This window comes from Leptosomus discolor, chromosome 11, assembly GCF_034619465.1.
Source record: "Leptosomus discolor isolate bLepDis1 chromosome 11, bLepDis1.hap2, whole genome shotgun sequence".
NCBI lineage: Eukaryota > Metazoa > Chordata > Aves > Leptosomiformes > Leptosomidae > Leptosomus > Leptosomus discolor.
Genome location: NC_141401.1, coordinates 3,720,281 through 3,743,043, shown reverse-complemented (window position 1 = coordinate 3,743,043; position 22,763 = coordinate 3,720,281). Strand labels below are relative to the sequence as shown.

The 22,763-nt window shown below is 57.1% G+C and overlaps 1 protein-coding gene across 1 annotated transcript in view; it reads right to left on the bottom strand.

The window, feature by feature from the left end:
* Window positions 1-20,653, bottom strand: part of PCSK6 (proprotein convertase subtilisin/kexin type 6) — a 36,047-nt gene extending 15,394 nt beyond the window's left edge. The window contains exons 1-7 of the mRNA XM_086471865.1: window positions 20,432-20,653; window positions 13,242-13,346; window positions 8,735-8,845; window positions 7,937-8,080; window positions 7,271-7,347; window positions 6,520-6,608; window positions 3,022-3,194 (exon numbers count right to left, since the gene is read on the bottom strand). Coding sequence (XP_086327991.1) covers window positions 3,022-3,194; window positions 6,520-6,608; window positions 7,271-7,347; window positions 7,937-8,080; window positions 8,735-8,845; window positions 13,242-13,346; window positions 20,432-20,653 — 921 coding nt within the window. The remainder of the gene's footprint in view (window positions 1-3,021; window positions 3,195-6,519; window positions 6,609-7,270; window positions 7,348-7,936; window positions 8,081-8,734; window positions 8,846-13,241; window positions 13,347-20,431) is intronic.
* Between the last annotated feature and the right edge of the window lie 2,110 nt (window positions 20,654-22,763).

Here is a 22,763-nt window from a genome sequence, read left to right as displayed (position 1 = left end):
TTGGCGACCCCAGGGGGTTTGGGGAAGGAAATGAAGTGGCTGGTTCGCTTCCCTGCCCCACGAGGCAGGGCTCTCCCGGGGAGGGCGGCGCGCTGCCGGGCTTGGCAGGCGATGGAGCAGCCCCTATCCTCCCCGCGGCGACTCCCGCCATGGAGAGATTTCGGCGCTAGTCTGGGCAGATCTGGTGTTTACCTCCCTCCCACTGCTCTGCGGCGGCTTCCTCCACAAAAAATAATAATAATAATAATAAAACAGCTTTGCTCTGGAGGAATTCACTGGGATTTAAGCGCTGGGGGGAGAGGGATGGTTTATTACCTGTCTCGCCCTTCTCCTGGGGCAGAGGCTCTCTGAGCTGACCCAGCCTGTGGATACACAGGCTAAGTCAGGCTCTTTCCTCACTTTATGAAAGTTTTCATTATCTGGGCTGCCTCCCAGCCAAACTGGGTGGGTATTTCCCTAGGGAAGATTTAATAGAGCTGTCTGGAGCTCTGCAAGAAAAAGTGCAGTTGCAAAGGGAATTATTGCCCTGCCCCGCATCACGGAGGGCTCGACCCAGCTCACCAGCCCACCAAGTCTGCTGCTGGCATCTCCAGTCCCGCTTTCCAGGGTTTCCTGGATCTCTGAGGCAGCAGCATCCCAGCCCATGTGCTCGGCACAGGCAAAGATTGTCCGGCTCTCCAACACGACAATCCACCCGTCTCCAAGGACCAGCCCGGCTGTGTACACCCCAGGCTTTCTTAAATTACTAACTGGAGGAATAAAACCCGGCACCGATTGCTGAAGGTGTGCGGAGACGTAGCAATGATTTCGATCGGGGTCCGTAGACGGGGAGCCCAGCCCTCCCTTGCATCCCGCACCCGGAGCGTCGCAGCCACGGGCGCTGAGAAAGGCCGCTGTGCCCTGGTGCAAACCCACATCCCCGGGATGCCTGGGCCGGGCTGCGCTGGTGGGAAGTGGGTTCGGAGCCAGCGCGGTTGCACGAGGACGCGAACAGGCACATAAATGACACAGCAGCAATGCACATCTAACACCTGACAGCGATTCCCACCAGAGACAGAGCTGACCGCGCACTGCAACGCCCTCGGATTGGAAAAAAACACACTTTCCCTTTGCTCTCAAACAAGGAACTCCCAAGATTTCCACGAGCAGACCCCAAACACGCAGCTTCTTTATTTACCACCCTCTTAAGCCAACGCCATCCCAGCAAGGGGTTCCTGGCCACTATAAAACCTGGATCTGGGCATCATTTAAACCAGGGAATCCCTCCCTGGCCAAGGCTGGGGATGATCCAGCTCACCCCAGCAGTGCATCGGTCAGATGCGGGGTGCACAGCACCTCCCTGCTTCTGCAGTGCTGCTGGGGCTTGGGTGTTTGCCCACTGGCACTCCATGAGAGCCCAGGATAAATATCCCCTCGTTAGCTTGGGAACTAATAAGGTGTGGCTGGAGAAGCGAGAAACCAAGATGATAAATTACCCCAGCATAGTCCTATCGCTAACAGATAAAGGTTATTTTAATGTTTCCATTAAAAACTCAATTTTAAGGATTTATAACTCGGTTACAGCTGTTTGCTTGGGCTAAAGGTGGCAGCTAACTATCTGCTTGCAGCTTTCCTTGTTATTTAAGGAGAAGCCAGCAATTAAGATCTGTGCGTGCGGGACAGTGGGTGCTGCAAACACGGGTGGCAGTGGGGAGATGGCGACAGGGGGTGGCAGGGTCTGATGTCCCCTGGGAGACAGAAACAAGCATCCCAAAACAGCGGGGCTGTGCCGGGCAAGTACCCTGCTGCCGCCCATTTGCTCCCTCATGGAAAAATAAGACTTAAAAAAGCAGCTTGTTCCCCATATTTACACGGCGTGAACTCCCCGGCACTTCAATGGATTCCTCGGCAGGCTGACCGCCCCGGCAGGAAATCAAGTAAATAGTGGGAAAAACACTCCACCCTATTTTTAGATAACAGACAGGCTGCGTCGCCCTGACCTGCAGCCGCCCCGAATCCCAGCACGCTGCAAGGAGAGGCAGCAGAGGCAGGAGTGGAGGCAGGGACTGAAGCTGGTGGGGCACCTCAAAGCCCACCCTAAGGCTGCTGGTGGCAAAACCCCAACCCCAAATTCGCCAAAACACCCTGGGGACACCTGCTGCAGAGCCCCGAGCTGCCGCGACACTTACCCGCGGCACCCACCGAGCTGCCAAGAAACGTCTTTTTCCTGATGCTTTTAGCCAATATTGGGCTTTTTAAAAGCACCCAAAAAAGAGGAGGAGCATGGGAAAGCCAGGGCATCTCCAGCAAGGATTGACAGCTGTCAATCACACGGGATACCGGCTGAGCTGGAGGACTTCAGGGACAATAATCTGAATTTTTTCTGCGCCCCCATGGCCAGATCCTGTGGCAGCACCCGTGTCCCCCTCCCCAGCCATGACACAGCTGCTCATTCCGGGTGGAAAACCAGGGAAACGCTTAATGTGATAAAGACCCCCAGGAGAGGATACCTGGGGCCCTGGGGAGGGTGAAGGAGGGGGAATGGAGACGCCGGAGGGGCGGCAGCTTCCCTCTGTGCTGGCACCCAGGGGGACATTTTGAGGTGCAAAGTCACCCCCCACAAGAACCGCTTTGGGTTTCTCAGCCTGGCAGAGCTTCGCAACTCAACCTGGGGCCTGCCTGCTCTGCCGGAGCTCTGCCCGGCAGCCAGCGCTGCCGGATACTCCCGCCGGGGCCGGCTGCGCCGAGGGGTCCCTCCGGGGCCGCGCCATCGCCGAGCACCTCCCGCCGTCACCGCCCTCAGCCGCAAAATCCACCGGAGCTCTTAGGGACGCCGGGGAAAACTAGGAAAAATTAGAGATGATTCGCTCCCCCCCCCCTCCCCGCCCCTCTCCGCCCCAGCCCTAGCATTGGCATCGCCTTGGGGGGGGGCCGGGCTGCCCATCCCCGCGCCGGACCCCCGGCCGACCGCGGCGCCGGCACATGTTCCCCATGGGGCAGGAGGAGGAGGGCGAGCGCGTCTGGGTGCTGCGGGATCCACACCTTTTTAATGCCATGCTCAAAAGCCTGTTTGGCCAATAGACCAGGTCCATCAACTGTCTTCCCATCATCATCTGGCCCCCAGCTCGCGCTGTAAATGTCAATGTAATCGGGTCTGATGCCAAGCGACTTCGCTTCAACAACATCTGTTACATCGCCATCTAACATACGAATGCCTAAAAGCACAAAAACATCAGACATTAGGGCTTAACGGCTTGGATGAAAGTGCGAGGATTGCAATCAAAGGGCTTTGTTAACGGCGGCAGAAACCGCACGGCTCAGGCGCGCCTGGAATAACTTCAACCCGTGGCCCCACGCACTAACGAGCCCGGCAGTGGGAGGCTGAGGAGCTATTTTGGAAAGTTTTCTGCGTGGCTGGCTTCATGGCAAGTGACGGAAAGGAGGGGTAAAAATTTCCTTCCCCTCCATCGGCGGGGATCGGGCGGTGGGAGCAGTGCTGCGCTCCCCGGCAGCAAAATCCCCCCGCTAAAAAACTTTTTTCCACCCCTTTTAATTAATTAGCTAACTCATTCCTCCACGTGGAAGATACTGGTGTTTCCTGAACGCTCATGGCCTCGGGCACACCGGCGGGATGATGCCTCTCCCCAGGAGCGGGGACGACTGTGACCGTCACTGAATCCCATCGCTGCCCGACTGATGCCAGTGGTGCCTGGAATGGGGAGAAGCCCCAGGAGAAGCCCCAGGCTGCTGTTTGCACAGCCAAAATCAGAGCCAGGACCCCAACCCACGGCGGGACGATGCTGCCACCTGGGATAACCTCACTCTTTTCCAGCCGGGAATGCCGGCAGGCATCCGCCACAGCGGTTTGCAGGCAGAGCCCACCAGCTCTCACCGGGAGACCTGCACACCAGCATCCAACTGCTGCAATAGGAGGTTTCCAACCCCCTCCGCTCCCCATCACCCTTTCCCTGATGGATTCCCCCCTCCACACACTGGGCAGAGGGCGCCAGGGAAGGGCTGCCCAGAAACAGCCCTTGCAAGAAAAGAGACGCTGGAAATTTCAGCATCGTATTTTGCCGGCCAGGGAGAGTCCGGTTTATAAAAATGCATTTCCCCTTCCACATGTATTTTTTCTTAAAGCAAACAAATGCGAGCAGATGTCATTACAGCTGCAGCTGTGCTCTGGACACCAGTCAACTCAAATATCTCTCTCTGATGCTGTCCCTTACCAGCCAAAAACATGCTTAGAAATATAAAACCAGGGAGCAGAGCAGTTCCCAAAAACTTCCTCTCTTTGTCATGTTAACAAGAAAATATGAGGAGAAGGGACGAAAAGCCAAGCTCAGTGTCTGACCCATGCTCGGCTGCGGAGCAGCAAGCAAAACCAGACGAGGGAGGCTTCTTTCTGCTTGCTAAATGTGGGCAAGTCCATCAGCAAGCCCAAAGTCAGCTCAAAGTCAGCCCAAAGCCAACCCAAATTTAGCCCAAAGCCAACCCAAAGCCAACTCAAAGGCAACCCAAAGCCAACCCAAAGCCAGCCCAGAGACAACCACCCACGATGTGGGAACCCCCCCAGATAAATAATGGGCAGCAGGAGGGAGCGGAGAAGGACGCTGCAAAGTAAATGAGCGCTTTGCCACGCAGGGAGCAATACTGGCCTCCGAACGAGTGTTCGAGGAGAGAGGAAAGGAGGAGGAGGAATGGCAGGAGCCCGTTTTGTTTCTGGAGCAGCGATGTATTTTGCCGGTAGCGAATGAAAAGGAACGCAAGGGCGCTGAAGAGCAGCCAGTAAAATTAGATGGTAGCTCTCCGAGTGTGACAAATAGGTTTCTCCAACGAGTTGTGCTCATTAATCGCCACTTTATTTGTGTAATCCATCTAAAATCACTCTCACTGCAGCTACGGTGTATTTTCCTCCACAATCCCAAACTTGCGATGGCTACAGACTATTTTTCCCCTTTACCTGTTCGTGCTGTGGGAAGCCCCCAGCCCTCTTCCAGGTGCCTTGTCTCACTCAACACCTCCCCAGCACACCCCCAAGGCAAGGCACTCGCTCATGAAAAGAAGCAAATTAAAGTGAGACCCATAGGTCATTATAAAGTCAACTAGTAACACTCATCTCCATGGCTGCTGCGGAGAAATGGGCTTGAAAAGGAGCATGAAGGCAACAGCCCGATCCTGCAGGATGCAAAACTGCCTTCAACTCTGCCGGGAGCTTTGTCTTGCTCTGCTGCTACTTGGTGCGTGCTTGGAGTTGGGTTTTTAGGGGCAAGAAAGCTCTAAGGAGCAAGAAGGCATCCCATGTGCAGGGGGCACAGGGATGGGATGGGATGGGATGGGATGGGATGGGATGGGATGGGATGGGATGGGATGGGATGGGATGGGATGGGATGGGATGGGATGGGATTGGAGGGGAGGGGATGGGAGGACGTGCTGCAGCCTTTACAGCCCCCCGCCACTCCGCCATTCACTCTCCCTGGGGTTATTTCTTCCCTGGGGGGACGGTGCTTGGCCAGGAGCAGGACTGACTCCCTGCAGGCACCGCTCCCGTGCAGACACAACCCTCACCAAAGCTCTTTCTTGCACGGCCAGGATGAACAAGCCGAGAGAAGGAATTAAGCCCTGAACCCTCCCAGGGGTGCTTGGGTCCGTGCTCCCAACGGTGACTTCTCCCAGCGCTGGGGTGGTAGGAAGGGTTGCAGTAAAAACCCATCTCCCGTTCCAGCCGTGCCAGGGACGGGGCTAAAACCCTCGGCGAAGACACAGCTCCAGGCATTTGTCCCCTACGTGGTCCCATCAGCCACGCAGACGGGACACCGCACACCCACCCCCCTGACCCCCCCATCTCCCCAGCAGTTGCTATACCAGCGTGGGCTGGCCAGAGCAGCCCCCGCTCAAACCAGCCTCCAAACCAGTTAGGCTAATGCAGGGGAACTCTGCCGTGCTAATTGCCATCAGGCTCCAATTTGGTGATAAAGGTTCATCTGCCTCCCGTGCACCGTGTTAGCCGAGGGACTGCGCAAAGGTCCCTCCACCCCGCTCAGCCGGCTCCCCACCTCCCTGGTGCTCACCCCATGAGGGTATTTTGGGGGTCTCCCCAGACTCCCCGCTCCGAGCGCCTCATCTGCAGACATTAACCTCACAAACGAGCAATTTCAGCTCTGAAGCTAAACCAGCACCACAGCAAACGCAGCCACCCCCAGGACAGCCCCCGCCTGCCCCACCCCGAGAGCAACTGCGGATTTTTGGGGTGAAACCACCACATCCTCAAGCCATCTGCATCCTCACAGCAAGGATGCAGCCCAAGCAGAAGCTTTCCACCCCAAAATCCCTGCACGCTGTGTCACCTATCCTCCCCCAAGCCCCACCGGAGCTCCCTGCAGCCAGGGCACCAAGGAGGAGACTCTCTCCTGGCAATATTTGGGGGAAGGGCAGCCCACCACCCACCCCAGGAGCCCATCGGCACGGCCAGGGTGGCCGCAGTCCTTCGGGGGGGGGACGGCGAAGGGCAGGGGAGCCGCAGGCAGGCGCCAGCCTCACCTCCGATGCGCGCGTTGTAGGCGATGCCCACGATGCAGTACGAGTTGTTCGCCGCCGCCGCCACCTCCCCCGCGCAGCGAGTGCCGTGCCTGCGAAGAGAAATCCCCCGTGAGCTGATGTCCCGTGGCAAAGGATCCCTCCAACCCAGCACTCGGAAATCAGCCAGTACAAGAAAAATGCCCCAAGAGCTGGAAAGCCCTTATCCAAAACCCGCAGCAAGGGCTGGGGGATGGAGGAAATGAATGCAGGAAGGGATCTGCTGCTTGCATTTTGCCCCTAAACGCAATCTGCTGTTTGCATTTCACACCTAGATGCAATTTGCTCTTTGCTTGTTGCACCTCGATGCAACTTGCTCCTTGCATCTTGCACCTAAATGCGACCTGGTCTTTGCATTCCTGTTTCCTTTCCACCTGTGCCCACCCCGCTTTATTTGAAGCCCAGAAAGCGCGTCCCAGCTTTGACACCTAAGCCACCCAGCCCGACTCACGTGGTTTAATCCCCGACCACGGCGAGGAACCCCTGGGTGCACCATTTGATGGGTTTGTTAGCAATTAGCGTGGTTGCCACCGGCTGGATTTGCATGAAGTGCAATGACTCTGTGCAAAGCCAGAAACGCAGCGTCCTTGGCAGTGCTGGGGACAGGGAAAGGCCACGGACCTGGAAGACACCCCAGGGCGGACACCCAGCCCTGGGGACTCCCCCACACCCCGGCCACACGGCCACAGGCTCCGCGGCAATCGGCATCACGTACTTATTCTCATTGCTGGCGTCGTAGCGCGGAGTCGGGTCGTGGTCGTTGCCGTTGACGTCGTAGCTTGCAAGAGGGTCCTGAAAACACGTTGCCACCGTTAGATTTGACTTACCAGCACAGTGCAGGACAAAGTGGCCTCCACAGCGGCGTGGTCCTGCTTCACCCGCAGCCGGCACGGTGACCAACAGAGCCAAGCCAGGCAGAAAACGCCATTTTCCCCTTAGTTTCCGATTATTTGCTCAGGATAAATAGTTTTGGGCTGCTGCCCTGCGTGTTTCCCAGGGGGAACATCCCTCTACGTCAGGGACAGCTCCTCTGAACCCCAAATCCTGCTGGGTCCAGCACTGTCCCCCCCCACCGCCGTGGCCATCCGGGGTTTGAGCTGGGGCTGAGTGGGTTCGTGCAGGTTTTTGGCTCTGCCCTGGTGAGCCGGAGGGAGGAGGCCACTTCCCAGGCAGCTGCAAAGGGAGTTTCCCCCAAACCCTCTTGTCTAAAGATTTTGTTTCCTTCTTAAAAACATCTTGAGCTTTAAAAAAACAAACCCTTTTCTTCTAAGCTGCCAACACATAGACTTAAGCTGCGTTCATACCCTAAAATTCTCCATAAATCACTGTGAGGACAAGCCCCAGCCCGTCCAGCCCCAGCCCATCCAGCCCCCCAGCTCACATAGTTTTGCAGGAGGTCGGGGTGGTTCCTCTCTATGCCGTCATCGAGGATGGTGACCACCACGTTTTTGCCGGTGTAGCCCCTCTGCCAGGCTGCCAGGACGTTCATCTCCGACCTGCAGCGACTGTTTTTATCGCCGCAGTGCTACGGGGTGGGGGAAACACAGCTGCAAAAGGGCTGCAACCCCATTCCAGCCCATCTAAGCCAGCAGCCAGGCTGGGAGTCCATTTAATCAACCCGAAAATGTATTTACATCCCACTTCCTGCCATATGACTTGTAGATTTGTTATAACTTGACTCCCCTGATCAAAGCCACCCAGCAGCAGTTAATCCAGGCAACGCTATCTCCCTATTATTCTTTTCCTCTTCCATTTCCAATACTGCGGGCTCTTTGGTTCTGAAGTGCTCATTTCCTTTCTGCGCTTAATTTCCAATGAATTTCCCTGTCAAATACAGATCAATGAAGCAAGCAGGAGAAAAATGATCATTTCCTGCAAATGGATGGTTGCAGCTCTTGGATGGGTACAATGCAGCGGTGCTGCTCCCAAGCCTTCGCTGCGCAGACCATAACGAGGGGCTGCTAATGATGGCGAAACACTTTAAACTATTCTCTCCTGTGCATTAATTTATGATTTCAAAATCCTGCTGCCAAGCACATTTGCTGATATTAAGGTTTTTCATTACCGGCTGGGCTGAGCAAAGACTGATGACACATTTGATTCAAAGCAAATTAACACCCCCCCCCCGCCCCGTAAAGCAGCGGTTCCTCACGGGGCAGCATGGGGGGGAGATACCCACCAGGTACCACATGTTGGGCCACACCGGGTCGTTGAAGGGCAGGGCGTGCGGCTCGCCTCGGGCCTGCCTCTTCACCCGCCGCTTCACCTCCTGCTGCTGCAGCCAGTCCACCTGCAAGCAGAGCCGTGGGTCAGCATCACCCGTGGGCGCAGAGCCCGGCGTCACCCAACGAAACGGGACGTGGGACGCAGAAGAAGCGCGAACCGCAGCCTGGACACATCCCAGCTCCGCCTCACGCTCTGGCAAACCCCTGTCTCCTTGGCCAGAGTCACTGAAGAGGTAGCAGCTCCATTTCGGGGGAGAAAGGATGGATGGATGGACAGATGGACAGGGCAAGCTCAGCTCTTTGGGGTCTCTGAGCCAGGGACCAGATTCCTCTCCCGGTGCAGCAAAACCCTTGAGCACAAATAACGTCGCCTCCAAGCGCGTGTCTAAACCCTCCCGGCTTAACGAAGCACGCGCTGGAGTCCCGCTGGAGACAAACCACATATTTCAGCGTTTAGTCAGTGTGTTGGACGAGGCTCAGGTGCTTGGCTTAATTTTGGGGCTGATCCTTCCCCCCCCAGCCAGGAGGCAGCAGCCGCAGCTCAGCCCTGGGACTTCACCGCCTGGCTCCAGGGCTGCTCATCCTTCCAGCTCCTCGCCTCCGGATAAAATAATAAAACTGGGGGCTTTACCCAAGCACGATGCACATTTCACAAAAATATGGGATGACCACACACGGGGCAGGTCTGGGGGCACGCAGCCAGCTCCAAAGAGGTGTTTTTGGCACCGGGGGCGGGCGGGGTGTCCTTGGGGCTGACCGCTCTGACATTTGTTTGCTTTTCAGCGGGGCATGACATGCAAAGAGATCAAATGGGAAACAAGCCGGAAAAGGCCGGGATTGGGAAACACCGGTGTTTGCCTACGCCACCACATGGGACCTGCCTATGGTGCTGGTTTGGGAGAAGCCATATCCCACTCCGGCAAGTGGTTTTCCCCCTAGACCCCTTATAGCCCACAAAAAGGGCTTTCCTGCCTTCAGCGTGGAGATGAAACTCAGGTTTATTGAAAAGAGATTGTAAAAACAATTTATAGACCAAATCTTTACACCTGTTCGTGCGGGGGGGAGAGGGAAGGCACCAGTTGATGAGCTGGGAGGGCTCTGCAGCACATCCCTCCTCGCCAGACGCTTTCTTCCCGACAGCTCAGTGCCTTTTGGAAACAGCAGAGCTGCTAGTGGGATGTCTCTATTCTTGTGACTAAGGTTTTGTAACAAAAAGAATAAAAATCCAGAGTGCGAGTACTTGTTGGGCTCATTTATGTGAAACTGTCAGCTGAACCAAGTTCTTCTTGCATGGTTTATAGCTTTCTGACTTGGATGGAGACGGATGGGGAGCTGTGAATATCAGAAACCTGACAGTTTCCAGCCTAGAGCCTGGTTTTTAAACATATATATTTTACAGGGAAAAAAAGTGTTGAAAGGGAAAAAAAAAAATATATATTTCACAGAAAAATGACTTTCCACGCTGCCTTGGCTGATGACAGCATGTTGCTTTGCTTATACAAGGATGGATTTAAGCATTGGAAGCAAAAATACAACTTCATACTCTAGTCAAAAAAAAAAACCCCACACAAAACAAAACAAAAAACATTAAATAGAGCATATGGGCCAAATACCCGGCTTTTCTCCTTAAAGCAGCACTCCCTGCCCAAGCCACAGCTATCACCCTTCCCTGCAGCTTCGGTGGAGCAGGAATGAAAGGAAGATGCAGGATTTTGCAGGGTTTTGCCAGGAGCTGTGGTGCCTCGCGGGGACGCCTTCATCTTAAACACGCTCCTGATCGGCCCCAGCCCCGCCGGCCGGGAGTCGATGGGGAAGTCTGGTGTGGACACAGAGAAATCAGCAGTTTAACGGCATTGACTTCAAGGGGGGTTCGCTAAATGGTTGTGGCTGGTGTGGGAAGACAACGGGCGAGCAACAAGGAGCCTGGGGCATCCCTGCAACGGCTCCCGCAGCTTGTGAAACTTGGATCGACTTCCATCACTCCTCCAGGGTGGGGGAAAAGCTCTGCTTGGAAATTAAAAAAAAAAAAAAGACAAAAAAAGACTTTTTGCTACTAGAAATGGCCAAAACTGTTACAACACAGTCCTGAGCCTGGGGGGTCCTGGCTGCATCCCTGCAACCCCGAATTAGCAATAATAAGGCAACGCTGAGTGGCACCAGAGGACCCCAGGAGGAGGCACAGGTACCATCGAACCCTTCGCCCTTGCTGGAGACAGAGTGGCCGCTGTTCATTTTCCCCTTTACTTCGGTATTTTCAGTGGGTGAGGCCCAGATCCAGCCACTCAGGGTAGCTCCAAGCACAACCAGCGAAGGCAAGGATGTAAATCCCTTTGCGGCTCCAGAAAAGCAATAGCCTGACTTATTCCAGTGGATGCAGAGGATTTTAAGCAGAGATCCAGGACAAACAAGATGCCTCCAGCACACATTTGCCACAAAGCACGGCAGAAATAATTTAGGTGGGGTTGATTTTGCTGTGGTGCATGGCCAGAGGCACAGAGACCGAGGCTGTGACATCCTCCGATGAGGATTAAGGGATGGGAGCAGCAAGGCTGAAGGCTCAAGCACTGCAAGGACCAACAGGAGCATCCCAGAGAGCGAGGAAAGTTTATGGCGATGAGAGCTGAAGTTGAGCCCGTACGAGGGGTGGCACAGCATGACATGACCCCGCTCTGCAGCCCATCGCACCCCCACGTCTCTCACTCTTGCCACCACAACCTGCCCCCAAAATTGCTGGGTTGGCTACGTCCCTCCTCCCTTTCCGCCACCTGCCATGTTGCTTGGCTCATACCAGCCCCAAATGGAGCAGCCATGGGGTCTCTTGGAGCAAGAGGGGATCTCAGCAGCAGCGTGGTCCCACAGGGACCAGGACCCTGGGTGCTGCCCTGTGTTTGCAGGGTCTCACCCTTCCCCAGCCACCCACATCCTCAGGATGGAGGGCTTGGCCATCCTCCTCTTCCCAGGACCTGACCTTCATGCCACTGACCCCTGCAGCAGAGCAAACCGATAAATAATGATGCTGGAAACAATAGCCCCTGGAAGGCACGAACCACCCAACATCTGCAAATGATTGGATTTGCTGGTTCTTCGGGATTTCTGCAAGATTTGTTTCCACATTCGCTATTCCAGCTCGCATTTCCTCATGCCTCGAGGTGATGTTTTCCTGCGCCAGCCAGCCGGTGCCATCCGTGAAGAGACATCTCCAAAACGACTTGCAAATGCGCATGGGAGAGGGGGAGAGACAGCACATGCCAGAAGCCTTGAACTCCAAGTGATAACGAAGGATTAAGAGAACGGGAGCTAATTGCTCTAGCATGCCGCCCATAGAGCAAGGTAAGGTAAATGTTAATAAGAGTAAAAGCCCATCGATTTGGTTTGCATTATAACTAGACTCATTTAAATTGAGGTATTTCAATTGCAAAGCTGAATGCAGCATTTGCTGGGATGCCTGTGCACCTCCCCGAGGGCAAACAGCTTTAATTAGAGCCAAGCACACTTCCAGGACACCCACACTCCCCTCGCTGAGGTTTCGCCCGCCAGAAACGCAGCCACGCGTGTGCCTCCTCAGAAATGTGCTACAGACCCTGTCCAAATATTTAACAGCAAATCTCTCCGGAAAGCTGGCTGGCTGGGGAAAGCAGGGCTGCCGTGTGGGTCTGGAGAGATGCAGATGGGATGTTGTGCTGAATGGGATGGAAAGAGCACCCCGAGGGTGGTCAGGAGCACCCCAAGGGTGGCTGGTCAGCGGTGGAAGCACCAGCAGCTTGCTGCAGCACGGGCACCTTCATTGCAATGGCTTTTTCTGCATTTATGTCCCCCTCTCCTCAAAAAACAGATCCTTCCCCCACATTAGTCCTTCCCTTGCCTTGCAGCAGTAGCATCTCACAAGGTTTGGGCGCCAGGTGGAGCTGAGAGAGGAGGAAAACCGAGGCAGAGCCACAGCCCTTCCCCACCACCCCAAGCCCAGCACCCCCATGTCCCGCCTGTCCCTCCCTGCCGCCTTCCCCCCTCCTCCCCATCACTTTTGTCAATTCAGCTGCGCTGAAAATCCCTTCGGATGCTTGCTCTAGGAAAAAGCAATGCAGAGCTATTGCCAAAGATTTCACACATAGCAACCATTGAGGCAGCGAGTGTTGTGGCAACTGGATCAACACCCCGAGCATGCAACAGCCTTTCTATCCTGGAAGGCTTTTTTCCTCCCCTTTTCTTCCTCCCGGCTTTCAGGCAGATGTTAGCGTTTAGTCACTTCTAAGCATTTTTCATCACCGACCACCATACCCATGTCCAATGAGTCACCCCACGCGTGCACACGGCTGCAGCTCAAGGGCAACATGTCATCACAAGATGCTTGGGCTCACGCTTGACCCAGACCAAGCCAACGGGCTCCTCCAGGGGGGGTTGGGAAGCAGAGACCCCCATCCCACTGGCCCCCACAGAGGGACGCCGGGCTGCCCAGCCCCATACCTTGGGGTCCATGCGGAGAAAGTTGTGTGGTCCCCGGCTGCTCAGCGTCGAGCGCTTAAATGTCTTGCTGTGGTGAAAGTGGTAGTAGTTTTCCAAGCTCCCGATCTGCAAGAAGAGAGGGTTTTCTTTTAAAAACAAACAACAAAAAAACAAACAACAAAAAAAGATTTTTTTCCTGTGGTTTCCCCCCATTTCAGTGCTGGCAGCATCCCTTCATGCATTGGTGCAGCTGTGCCCCGCACCACAAATCACTTGCTCACACAAAGCTCCCTGGAAAAGCCAGGGTTCAGGGATGCAGGATGCTGGCACGAACCCCAGCACCACCGCCGTGGCAACCAGCGCTGGTGGCCGGACACGGCACCGGCCCAACAGAGCCCGGAAAACATTTTTATGAATTTTTTTCACTCATAAAAATGCATCTTTGCAAACTGCCTTCCACCAGCTCCCGCGCTGAAATCATGAGCTAAAAATGAGCTCAGCGGCTGCGGCGGAGCCAGGAGAGCTGTGCCTCATCCTGCTGCCTTTCCCCACCCGATGCTCCGGCTTCACCCCGGCAGCAAGAACAGCCCCGGTAAGGAGAGGTGAATGTGATCCCTGCTAGCCCCTGGGATGCTCCTGGGAAGAGCAGGGTATGAAAGGCTCAGCCTGCAGCCAGGGATGGCAGCAGGAGGGGTCCAAAGAAAAAAATAGCACCAAGCAAACCAACTACCCCTCCCCAAGGAGGTGTAACACATGGCCCAGCCTAGAGTCCCTCCCCAGCAGTCAGCACAGCCCGGGAGAAAAGGCAAGCTGGGAAAGGCTCCCTTCAGCTCGGGGAAGCCCCACGTTCCTCTTTTACAAGTTTTTGCCCTTGTTTTTTTTCTTGTACAGAGCTGAAATGTCCCATATCTGCGGGAAAACACCGTGCCAGCCGCGCCACCCTGCCAAGTCCCGGAGTGGTTGCCCTGCCTCCAGCCCTCTCATCCCAGCAGCTGGAGACATCCTAACTTCTCTTATTCCACCCCAAAAGCACGGATGAAATCCTGGGGCTATGCAACAAGACGGGAGATCTCAGCCAGGGACCGTGGGATGAGCATCCCATGGGGATTCAGAGCTGTACGGATGGCAATGACCCAAAAGCTGCACTCACTGGCATGCAGCTCCCAGGTCACACAATTTTGGTACAAATCAGGTCTCTGCTATAAATTCCCTTTTCCCTGAGGTTGGTTTTCATTCCCTCCAAAAAACCTGGCCCCCAGCCAGGAGCTGGATGCAGCGGGGAGGCAGTGGCAGTCCCTGTGCCAGGGCAAGCCATGCTACGAGCCCCCATCTGCGAGCCAGGGTGATGTCCCTGAGGCCACGGGTAACCCAGGGGCCAGCGTGACACCCCCGAGGCCAGACCGCTGCTGGCTGCAGTGGGACAGTAGGGGAACAAACAGGTTTATCCTGACCAGATGCTGAAGCAGATGATGACAACTACTTACATCTTTATCGCACTTAATACCTTCAGACGTGCCAGTGCCTCTTACGAGCATTAAATATTTAATGAGTTTCGTTCTGCCTTTTATGCCAGGATGTCATTTCACTGACTTTACTGCCATTAGTGTGATTTTTGTAATTTGTTTCCACTTAAGTTCGTTTAAATCCTCTCCACCACCACCTCCGCCTTTCGCTTTTCATTACAGCATAGCTGGGCATTTTCTTTAACCCCTACATGCAAAACAGTTCCTCATGGCAATCTGCGTCTGGCTTTTAAAACCCATTCCTCAAATCCATTCGTATTTAGGAAAGAGAAGGAAGGTGCTCCAACCTCCCCACGTTTTAGGCAAACCTTGTGCGAGGCCACCCTGCCTCTTGCTCACTCTGCCTGGAAATCCTGATCCCGCAGCCCGGGTGGTTCAGCTCTACAACTGCCGGCTCAGCCTGCAGTTTGCAGGGTTATAATATTCAGTTTATTCCCATCTCTGGTCCCTCCGGCACTTGTCGCAACAGAATCATGGTCTATAAACAAGCATCAGTTGAAGAAGTGCTTCTGTTCCCCACCAGTGAAGGCACGGGGCTTTTTGGAAATAAATGCAAAATTACCAGGAGATGCAAATCAGCAAGAGGACGGGCAGGGACGTAACCCCTTCCTTGGCTCTCTCTGGTGCCTGGTGAGAGCAGCAGAAGCACCCTGTGCCCCAGGTTCTTTATTTATTGAAGGAAAAATAAGGAAAAGCTTCTGAAGGTGGGGCTAACTTGAAAGCTGGCCCCACTCTGAGCTGAGGTTGACCTCCAGAGGCCCCCTTCCACCTAAGCTATTTTACGGAGAAAAATCCAAAAATGCCATTTTTTTTTTTTTTTAATGGCAGAGCGTTTGCTCTCCTCCTTGAGGTCAGTCAGCTCAGTGAGGGCTCTGCAACGCAACCCCTGGGGATGGGAGTGCTGGAGACATCCAAGAGAGTTGGGTCTTCTGTGCACAGCACCAGCGAGGACACAGCCCCATGGCCACCGTGATGGGGATGCTGGACAACCCAGCGGAGCACCCAAGAGACATGCAGCAAGGACTTCACCAAGGGCTGATCCTTCCTGGCTACCTAGACGAGCAAGGGTACCCATCAGCTCCTGACCAGCCAGAAGACAGCTGCCCATGCTGAAAGGTCCCAGCTCCACCGCAGGGGAGATAGTCCAGGTTGCCACCAACTGCAGGTACAAAGCCCACCTGGCCGAAGCCCAGGAGACCACGCCGAGCAGCTCCAGACGCGCTCATGCCCTCCCCAAGCGCATTTACAACTGTCAACCTTGATTTTTTTGGACATCTAACTTCTGCTGAGAACGTGCACAGAAGGTTCTCATTTTCACAAGGATCGATTTTAATTTTCCCAATTGATTTGCAGTTTTGGGCTGAAGTTTCAGAGGAAACTTGAGATTTTTTTGAGGCAACTTGAACTTGTACCTCAACAGAAACGCGGTGGTTTTCTTCCCCTCTGTTAACTGAGGCGGAGGAAGCCTTGGCTGGTGCTGCTCAGCTGGGCTGGGCTGCAGGTAGAGCAAGCCAGAAGCAACATGAATGCATTTTGCACCCTGCAATGTCACTATCACTACAGGTGTCAATGGCTTTGCTTTCAAAAAAACCACGCGCCTGCCAGTGTCATCCAGCCAAATGAGGAAGAGTTTGAAGCTGAAGGAGCTACTCGTGGCCCTGACAGGACCCAGGTGGTTAAAGAGATGTGGAGATGCACGGCAAAAGGATGAAAAGCAACAAGTTGCAAGGGGAAAAATGCTATTTGGGTATAAAGAGAGTAATTCTTTGGGTAGGGTGGTAACACCTGGGGCCTGGGGAGGTGGTGGGATCTCCATCCTTGGAGAGCTTCGAATCTTACCCGGCTGAGGCTCTGCACAGCCTGACTTAGCCCCAAAGCTGATTGAGGGGGTTGAACCAAAGACCTCCAGAGGTCCTTGCCAGCAGGAATTCCTCTACAAATATGGTCCTTAACGGGGTTAACAAGAGGTATGATTGCAAGGGTGTCAAGGGTTGAGGCTGGGTTGGCCACTAACGAATGACAGATGCTCTTTATTAACCCCCCTCCCTCCCAGAAGGTGACAAAGGACCTTTAAACCAGGACAAAAGGGGTTGGCCACCTCCTGATCTCCTTTTCCGTTCCACTTTTTCCCTCCTCCCCCAAATCTCAGTGCTGCCTGCAAGCCCCCCCACAATGGCACCTCATGCATCACCAGCCAGAGCCGAGCCCAGTGCCTGCCCCTGCCTCATTAACAGCCATTCGTATTTCAAGCAGGTTCAAGATCACTTGTAGCCAATGAGACATGGCAAAGGAGAGCTTTTTGGGAGCTGGACACCACCAAGGGCAGCATTAGAACCCACCAGGGCATTTCCAAGCCCATTCCATCCCTACCCATCACAGCAATGTCTTCCAGCATCTCACCCAAACCCCTCCACTTCTGCAAAGTGCAGCTGCATTGGCGCTGGTGTCCTCCAAGGGGACGGATCCAGCTGGGGAGGCTGTGACTGCTCCCCTCCTGGGGACACCATCCATCCCCATCGGGGACAACAGCTCCAATGGCTGAGCTCCTGCCTTTGGGAACACCACTCTCAGGTGGTCACGGCCGGATTCAGCCCAGTAAGGACCAAGCCCAAGGCTGTGAGGACACCATCACTCCAGCATCCCCCAGATAACAAGAATCCAGGAAAGCCCCAATTCCAGCCCAAAATGAATCCTGTCCACCTCCTGCGCTGACAGCTAAGACTGCTGAGGACATGTAAGCCCTCCCGAAACTTACAGCGTCAGACATCACACAAGGAAAAATTCATATAAAACCTGTTACCAGGATAGGAACTGGCTCATCACCACCCCCAGGACAGCGGTGGAGACACTTCCCGGGGCAGGGGCACCGCACAGCCCTCACAGCGCCCTCAGTCAGGGCCTGTCCCACCTCACCCTAGCACAGCACGGTGAACGGAGACGGGTGGGGAGGAACGAGCAGGAATTTGGGGGCATGAAGGCTTTTCCTTTTGTTTAATAGTTTGTGCCACTTAAGTAGAAGTTGCTGCAAGTGATTCCCCAAGGGAAATGTCACTCTGCTGTGACCGAGAAGGGTTTAAGGGTGTCTTGGTCCATGGGTCAGGCATGGGAACACGCTGGGACAGCTCAGACATGGGGCAGACACCAGAGTGTGCAACCCCCAGCTATGCCCTTCTCAGCCAGGAGCGTGTCAGGAGCCCCTGGGATCGTATCTCGGAGGAAAAGAGGTCACCAGCCACCAACACAGGGCTGAGCCTCCCTTGCACCCAGTTGGGACGCTCCATGACTGTCACTTCTCCTCCTCCCTCGCCATGTGGGACTCCACCACTTGCCTTCACCCAAACACCTCCCCAGGGCAGGGCGATAACCCCTTGGCAGGGTTTTCCAGCAGGTTTTGTGCAGAATTAGGCTCCCTGGGAAGGCACATCTCACCGGGGACAGTGCTGTCCCAGGCAGCCCCACAAGCAGAGGATGCAGCAGGGGAAGCTGGGGGTCCCCACGGGGCTCAGCACTCCATGAAATCCCAAGCACAACACAGCAAACTTCACCCACGAGTGCATGCTCACAGGGAAAGTGGTTCCTTGGGGCTTGGCCCTGGATAAACTCCTGTGGGAAAAGCCCCAGGAGTTCAGGGGAGCCGGAGAGCTGGAGAAAGGGTGTTGAGAGCCGCTGGGGAAGCCCCAGTGGTGCACGAGCTCCCAGCATCCGCGGGAAAGGCAGGAGCCAGGAACACCCTGATGCAACCACAGAAATATTTCCCTTGCTCTCCAGCCTGCGCTGGGCTGCCCCGGGAAAGGGCTCAGGGAGGAGGGATGGATGCTCCGGTGGGGCCACGTTGTGCCCACGGGCCAAATACCTCCAGAGTCACAGGGATGAGCTCAGGAGAGCTGGGATGCCAGCAGGGAGCAGATGCTCCAGTGGGGAAGGGACACAGCAAAGCCCTGAACCAGGAGCTGACGGTAGGCTGATGCAAATCGGGAGAGTGGGAAGCTCAATCAAGATCTTCTCTGCCTGAACAGGGATAAACACTGAAAAGCCCTTTGGGTTGCACAACCACATTTGCCCAGCCCTGTGATAGAGGCATTTGAGTAATACAAGTGATTTTCTCCTCGGTGGGATGAGAGCCGAGCACAGCAGGTAGGAGACAGAGGGTGGGAGGTGAGGGGTTATCACCCACGGAACGTCACAGACACCAGTGGAGGGGACAGTGTCACTGAATCAACCTTCCCCCCCCCCCCAAAAAAAAATATTTGTTTACGCAGCACCCCATGACTTTAATTATACTTAAAAGCAGGGTTGCGATATAAAGCAAGGTTATAATTTATAGTCCAGGAGACACCTTGGGCAGGAAGACAACCTGAAGTGCCACCCAGCCAGAAAAGCGCTGAGCAGCCGGACAAACTCCGGAGGAAACTCCGAGGACACCAGCCCACATGTGGGTTTACAGAAAGGATGAAGAAATTGAGGAGAAAAAAAAAAAAAAAAAAAAGAGCTGCTGTGCTGAAAGTCGCCTTTGAGCCACCCGTGTGCTGCAGGGGATTGAAAGCAAAAGTTCTCCGTGTTCCCAAAAACCTCCGATAAACCCGAGCCAGAGAGTCCAAAGTTTCTTAAATCCACAAACGCAACTTTCCGGGATGGGAGGAACTTGTGCAATCCCCCGGGCGGCGGGGGAGCGGGCTGAGCGGGGCGAGCGAGGGCACCCCGGGGGGCTGCCCGCCCGCCCCCCGCGGCCAAAGCGCTCCGCCAGCATCGCTCCATCGTCCTCCTCCCCACCGCTCCGGGGGGGGCTCACGGGGCTCCTCTCCCGCTCCTGAGACCCCCAGCATCACCCCGGTCCCGGGAGACCCCGCAGCTCTGCGGGACCCGCAGCCCCTCTCCGGTGCCGGGAAGAGCCGGCAGCTTCCCGAAGCTTCTCGCACCTCCAGCGTGAGACCCCCGGCAGCTCCCCGGGGCCGAGGTACCCCCGCAGGCTCCCACTATCGGGACTCCCGGCAGCTCCCCGGGACCACCGGCGCCTCTCCTGTCCCGGGACCCTCCCACCGGTTCCCGGTGCACGTCCCCCGGCAGCTCCCCGGGATCATCGGCGCCTCTCCGGTGCCGGGACCCCCCGGCAGGCTCCCAGTGCAATTCCACCGGCAGATCCCCGGGACCCCCGGCGCCTCTCCGGTCCCGGGACCCCCCCCTGAAGGTACCCGGTGCACGAACCCCATAATCTCCCCGGGACCCCCAATTCCACCGACAGCTCCTCGGGACCACCGGCGCCTCTCCGGTCCCGGGACACCGCCCCCCGCAGGCTCCCGGTGCACGTCCCCCGGCAGCTCCCCGGGACCACCGGCGTCTCTCCGGTACCGAGACACCCGCCCCCGGCAGGCTCCCAGTGCAATTCCACCAGCAGCTCCCCGGGACTCCCTGGGCCTCTCCAGTCCCGGGACACCACCCCCCCCCCCCCCCCAGGCTCCCGGTGCACGTCCCCCGGCAGCTCCCCGAGACCCTCTTCACCTCTTCGGTCCCGGGACCCCCCACCCCCCCCCCGCAGGCTCCCGGTGCAATCCCACCGGCAGCTCCCCGGGACCCCGACAGCTCCGCAGTCTCGGGACCCTCCCCAGGCTCCCGGTGCAAGCCCCCCCCGCCGCCCCGCAGCCCCCCCGCTCCCGCCCTCCCCCCGGTCCCCCCCTCCGCGCTGCCCCTCACCTGCCCCAGGCTGATGTACCCGTAGGCGGCGGCGAGGCGGGCGGCCTCGGCGGGGCCCCCCCGCACCCGCACGGCCCAGTGGTTGGTGTAGAGGGTGCGGGAGGGCTCGGCCGCCGCCCCGCTCCCGCTCAGGGCCAGCGGCAGCGCCAGGGCCAGCAGGCAGAGGCGGGCGGGCGGCGGGGCGGCCGCGCTCCCCGGGCCGGGGCCGGCTGCGGCGGGCATGGTGCGCTCCGCGGTGCCGAGCTGGGCGGAGCGGGGAGCTGCGCCTTTTAAAGCGGCCCCGGAGCCCGGCGGGGGCGGGGGGATGCTCCTGGGAAAGGGGGGGGGGGCGGGGGGGGGGGGGGTTGGGGGGGCAGGCGGAGGCGGCGGGGAGGGCCCGGCCGGGCGGTAGCGCTGGGAAAAACGGATGCCCGGCGGATGGGGAGGCGCCCGGGCACACTCCCCCCCCCCCCCCCGCTGCCTGCCGCCGGGCATCCCTCCTGCGACCCTCTTCCAGCTCTGCTGCGTGGCGGCTGCTGCCCCCCGGAAACCCCCCTGTACCCCCCTGCAGCCCCCCTGCGTGCCGCGGTGCAGCTCCCCGGACAACTCCTTGTATGTCCCTGGACAACCCCCTGTGTCCTCCTGCGCCCCCCCCCAACCCTGCGTGTCTCCGGACAACCTCCTGTACCCCCCTGCATCCCCCCTGAATGTCTCCAGACAAATCCCTTTACCCTCCTGCATCCCCCCTGAATGTCTCCAGACAAACCCCTTTACCCCCCTGCATCCCCCCTGCACGTCTCCGGACAAACCCCTGTACTCCCCCCCCCCGCCCCGCATCCCCCCTGCGTGCCCCGGTGCTGCTCCCCGGGCAGCCCCCACCACATCCCTCTGCACATCCCGGCACTGCCCTCCGGGTTTCTCCCTGCGCCCCCTGCATCGTCCTTTGCGCCCCCGCATCCCCCCCGGGCATCCCCCCTGCATCCCCCTAGGCAGCCCCTCATTCATCCTCTCAGCTCTGCTCCCCAGGTAGCCCCCTGCACCACCCCGGACAGACCCCCCCCCCGCATCCCCCCTGCATACCCTCAGCCAACCGCTCATGCATCCCCTGGCTCCCCTCCCTGGGTAGCCCCCTGCACCCCCCCTGGACAGTCAACCTGAACCCCCTGCAACCCCCTGGCACCGAGCCCTGGGCATCCTGCCTGCATCCTCCCCATCCCCCATTCCCCCTGCATCCCCCCAGGCAGCCCTCACACCCCCAGCCCTCTACACCACCCCCCACAGGCATCTCCCACTGCACTTCCCCCCTGCATCCCTCCAGCGCTGCCCCCCACATCCCCTGGGCATCTCCCCTGCACCCACGCCCCCATGCCGCCAAGGCATCCCCAACACCCCCCAGGCAAACCGTTGCCAGCTCCTCATGGCCTCAGAGGGGAATGACCAAGAGGGGCTGGCTGATGGGCAGGATTTTGGGGCAAGCCTGGCCATGGTGGGCACAAGAGGCACCACAGGGACCTGTGGGCGCGGGCAGAGGGGCTGGAACGCTGCCTCTGCCTCCCATGGATGCCATTCGGGGGACGGCAGAAAGCTCGTGGGATATCAGAAAATGGGCTTTGTTCGGGAGAACGCGGCGGCGCACACAAAGGACAGGCTCAGGAGCGGGTCAATGATGCTCTGTTCCACAGCCCTCCCTGCCAGCGCGGGCAGAGGCCTGTAGAAAGCCAGCAACTGCCCAAAACGAAGTGATGTTTCACTTGCATCCCATCAGAGCTTCACCTACATCCCATCAGAGCTTCACCTACATCCCATCGGAGCTTCAGAAATGCCCCTGTACAGTGAGCTGTGCCAGGCATTGCGGCTGCAGCCACAGGCCTGGGACATCCTGGGGGCAGCTGTAATTCCCGGAGTCAGTGTCGTCTATTTTCCAAGCCCTAAACACATTTGAGAGGTATTTGGGGCACAAGCCCCGGCTGCCAACCAAAGCCCTTACAAGATGCCCTTGCAGCTGCCCACAGCCCCATCCATCTGAATGCAAACACCTTCCCAAGCCCCAAACAGCTTTGCAAAACCCACCCAGGTGCAGCCCCCGGGCAAGGGAGCATCCAGAAAGCAATGCCAGCAGCAGGGAGGGGGCCTGGGGTGGGCGGAGGGAGGCACTGAGCGCATCCCGCATCCCATCGCTGGAGCTGGAGGGGAAGATGGCCATTGGTTTGTACAGGCCCCGCCATCGGTGACAGCCTGAGTTAACAGGAAAGCCCTCCCCCCAGCTCAGCAGCAAGATTAAACCAAGGGAAATTTATGGGGAGAGTGTTCTGCATCAGACAGGGCCAAAATCCTCCGGCAGCCCCTGCGCTGG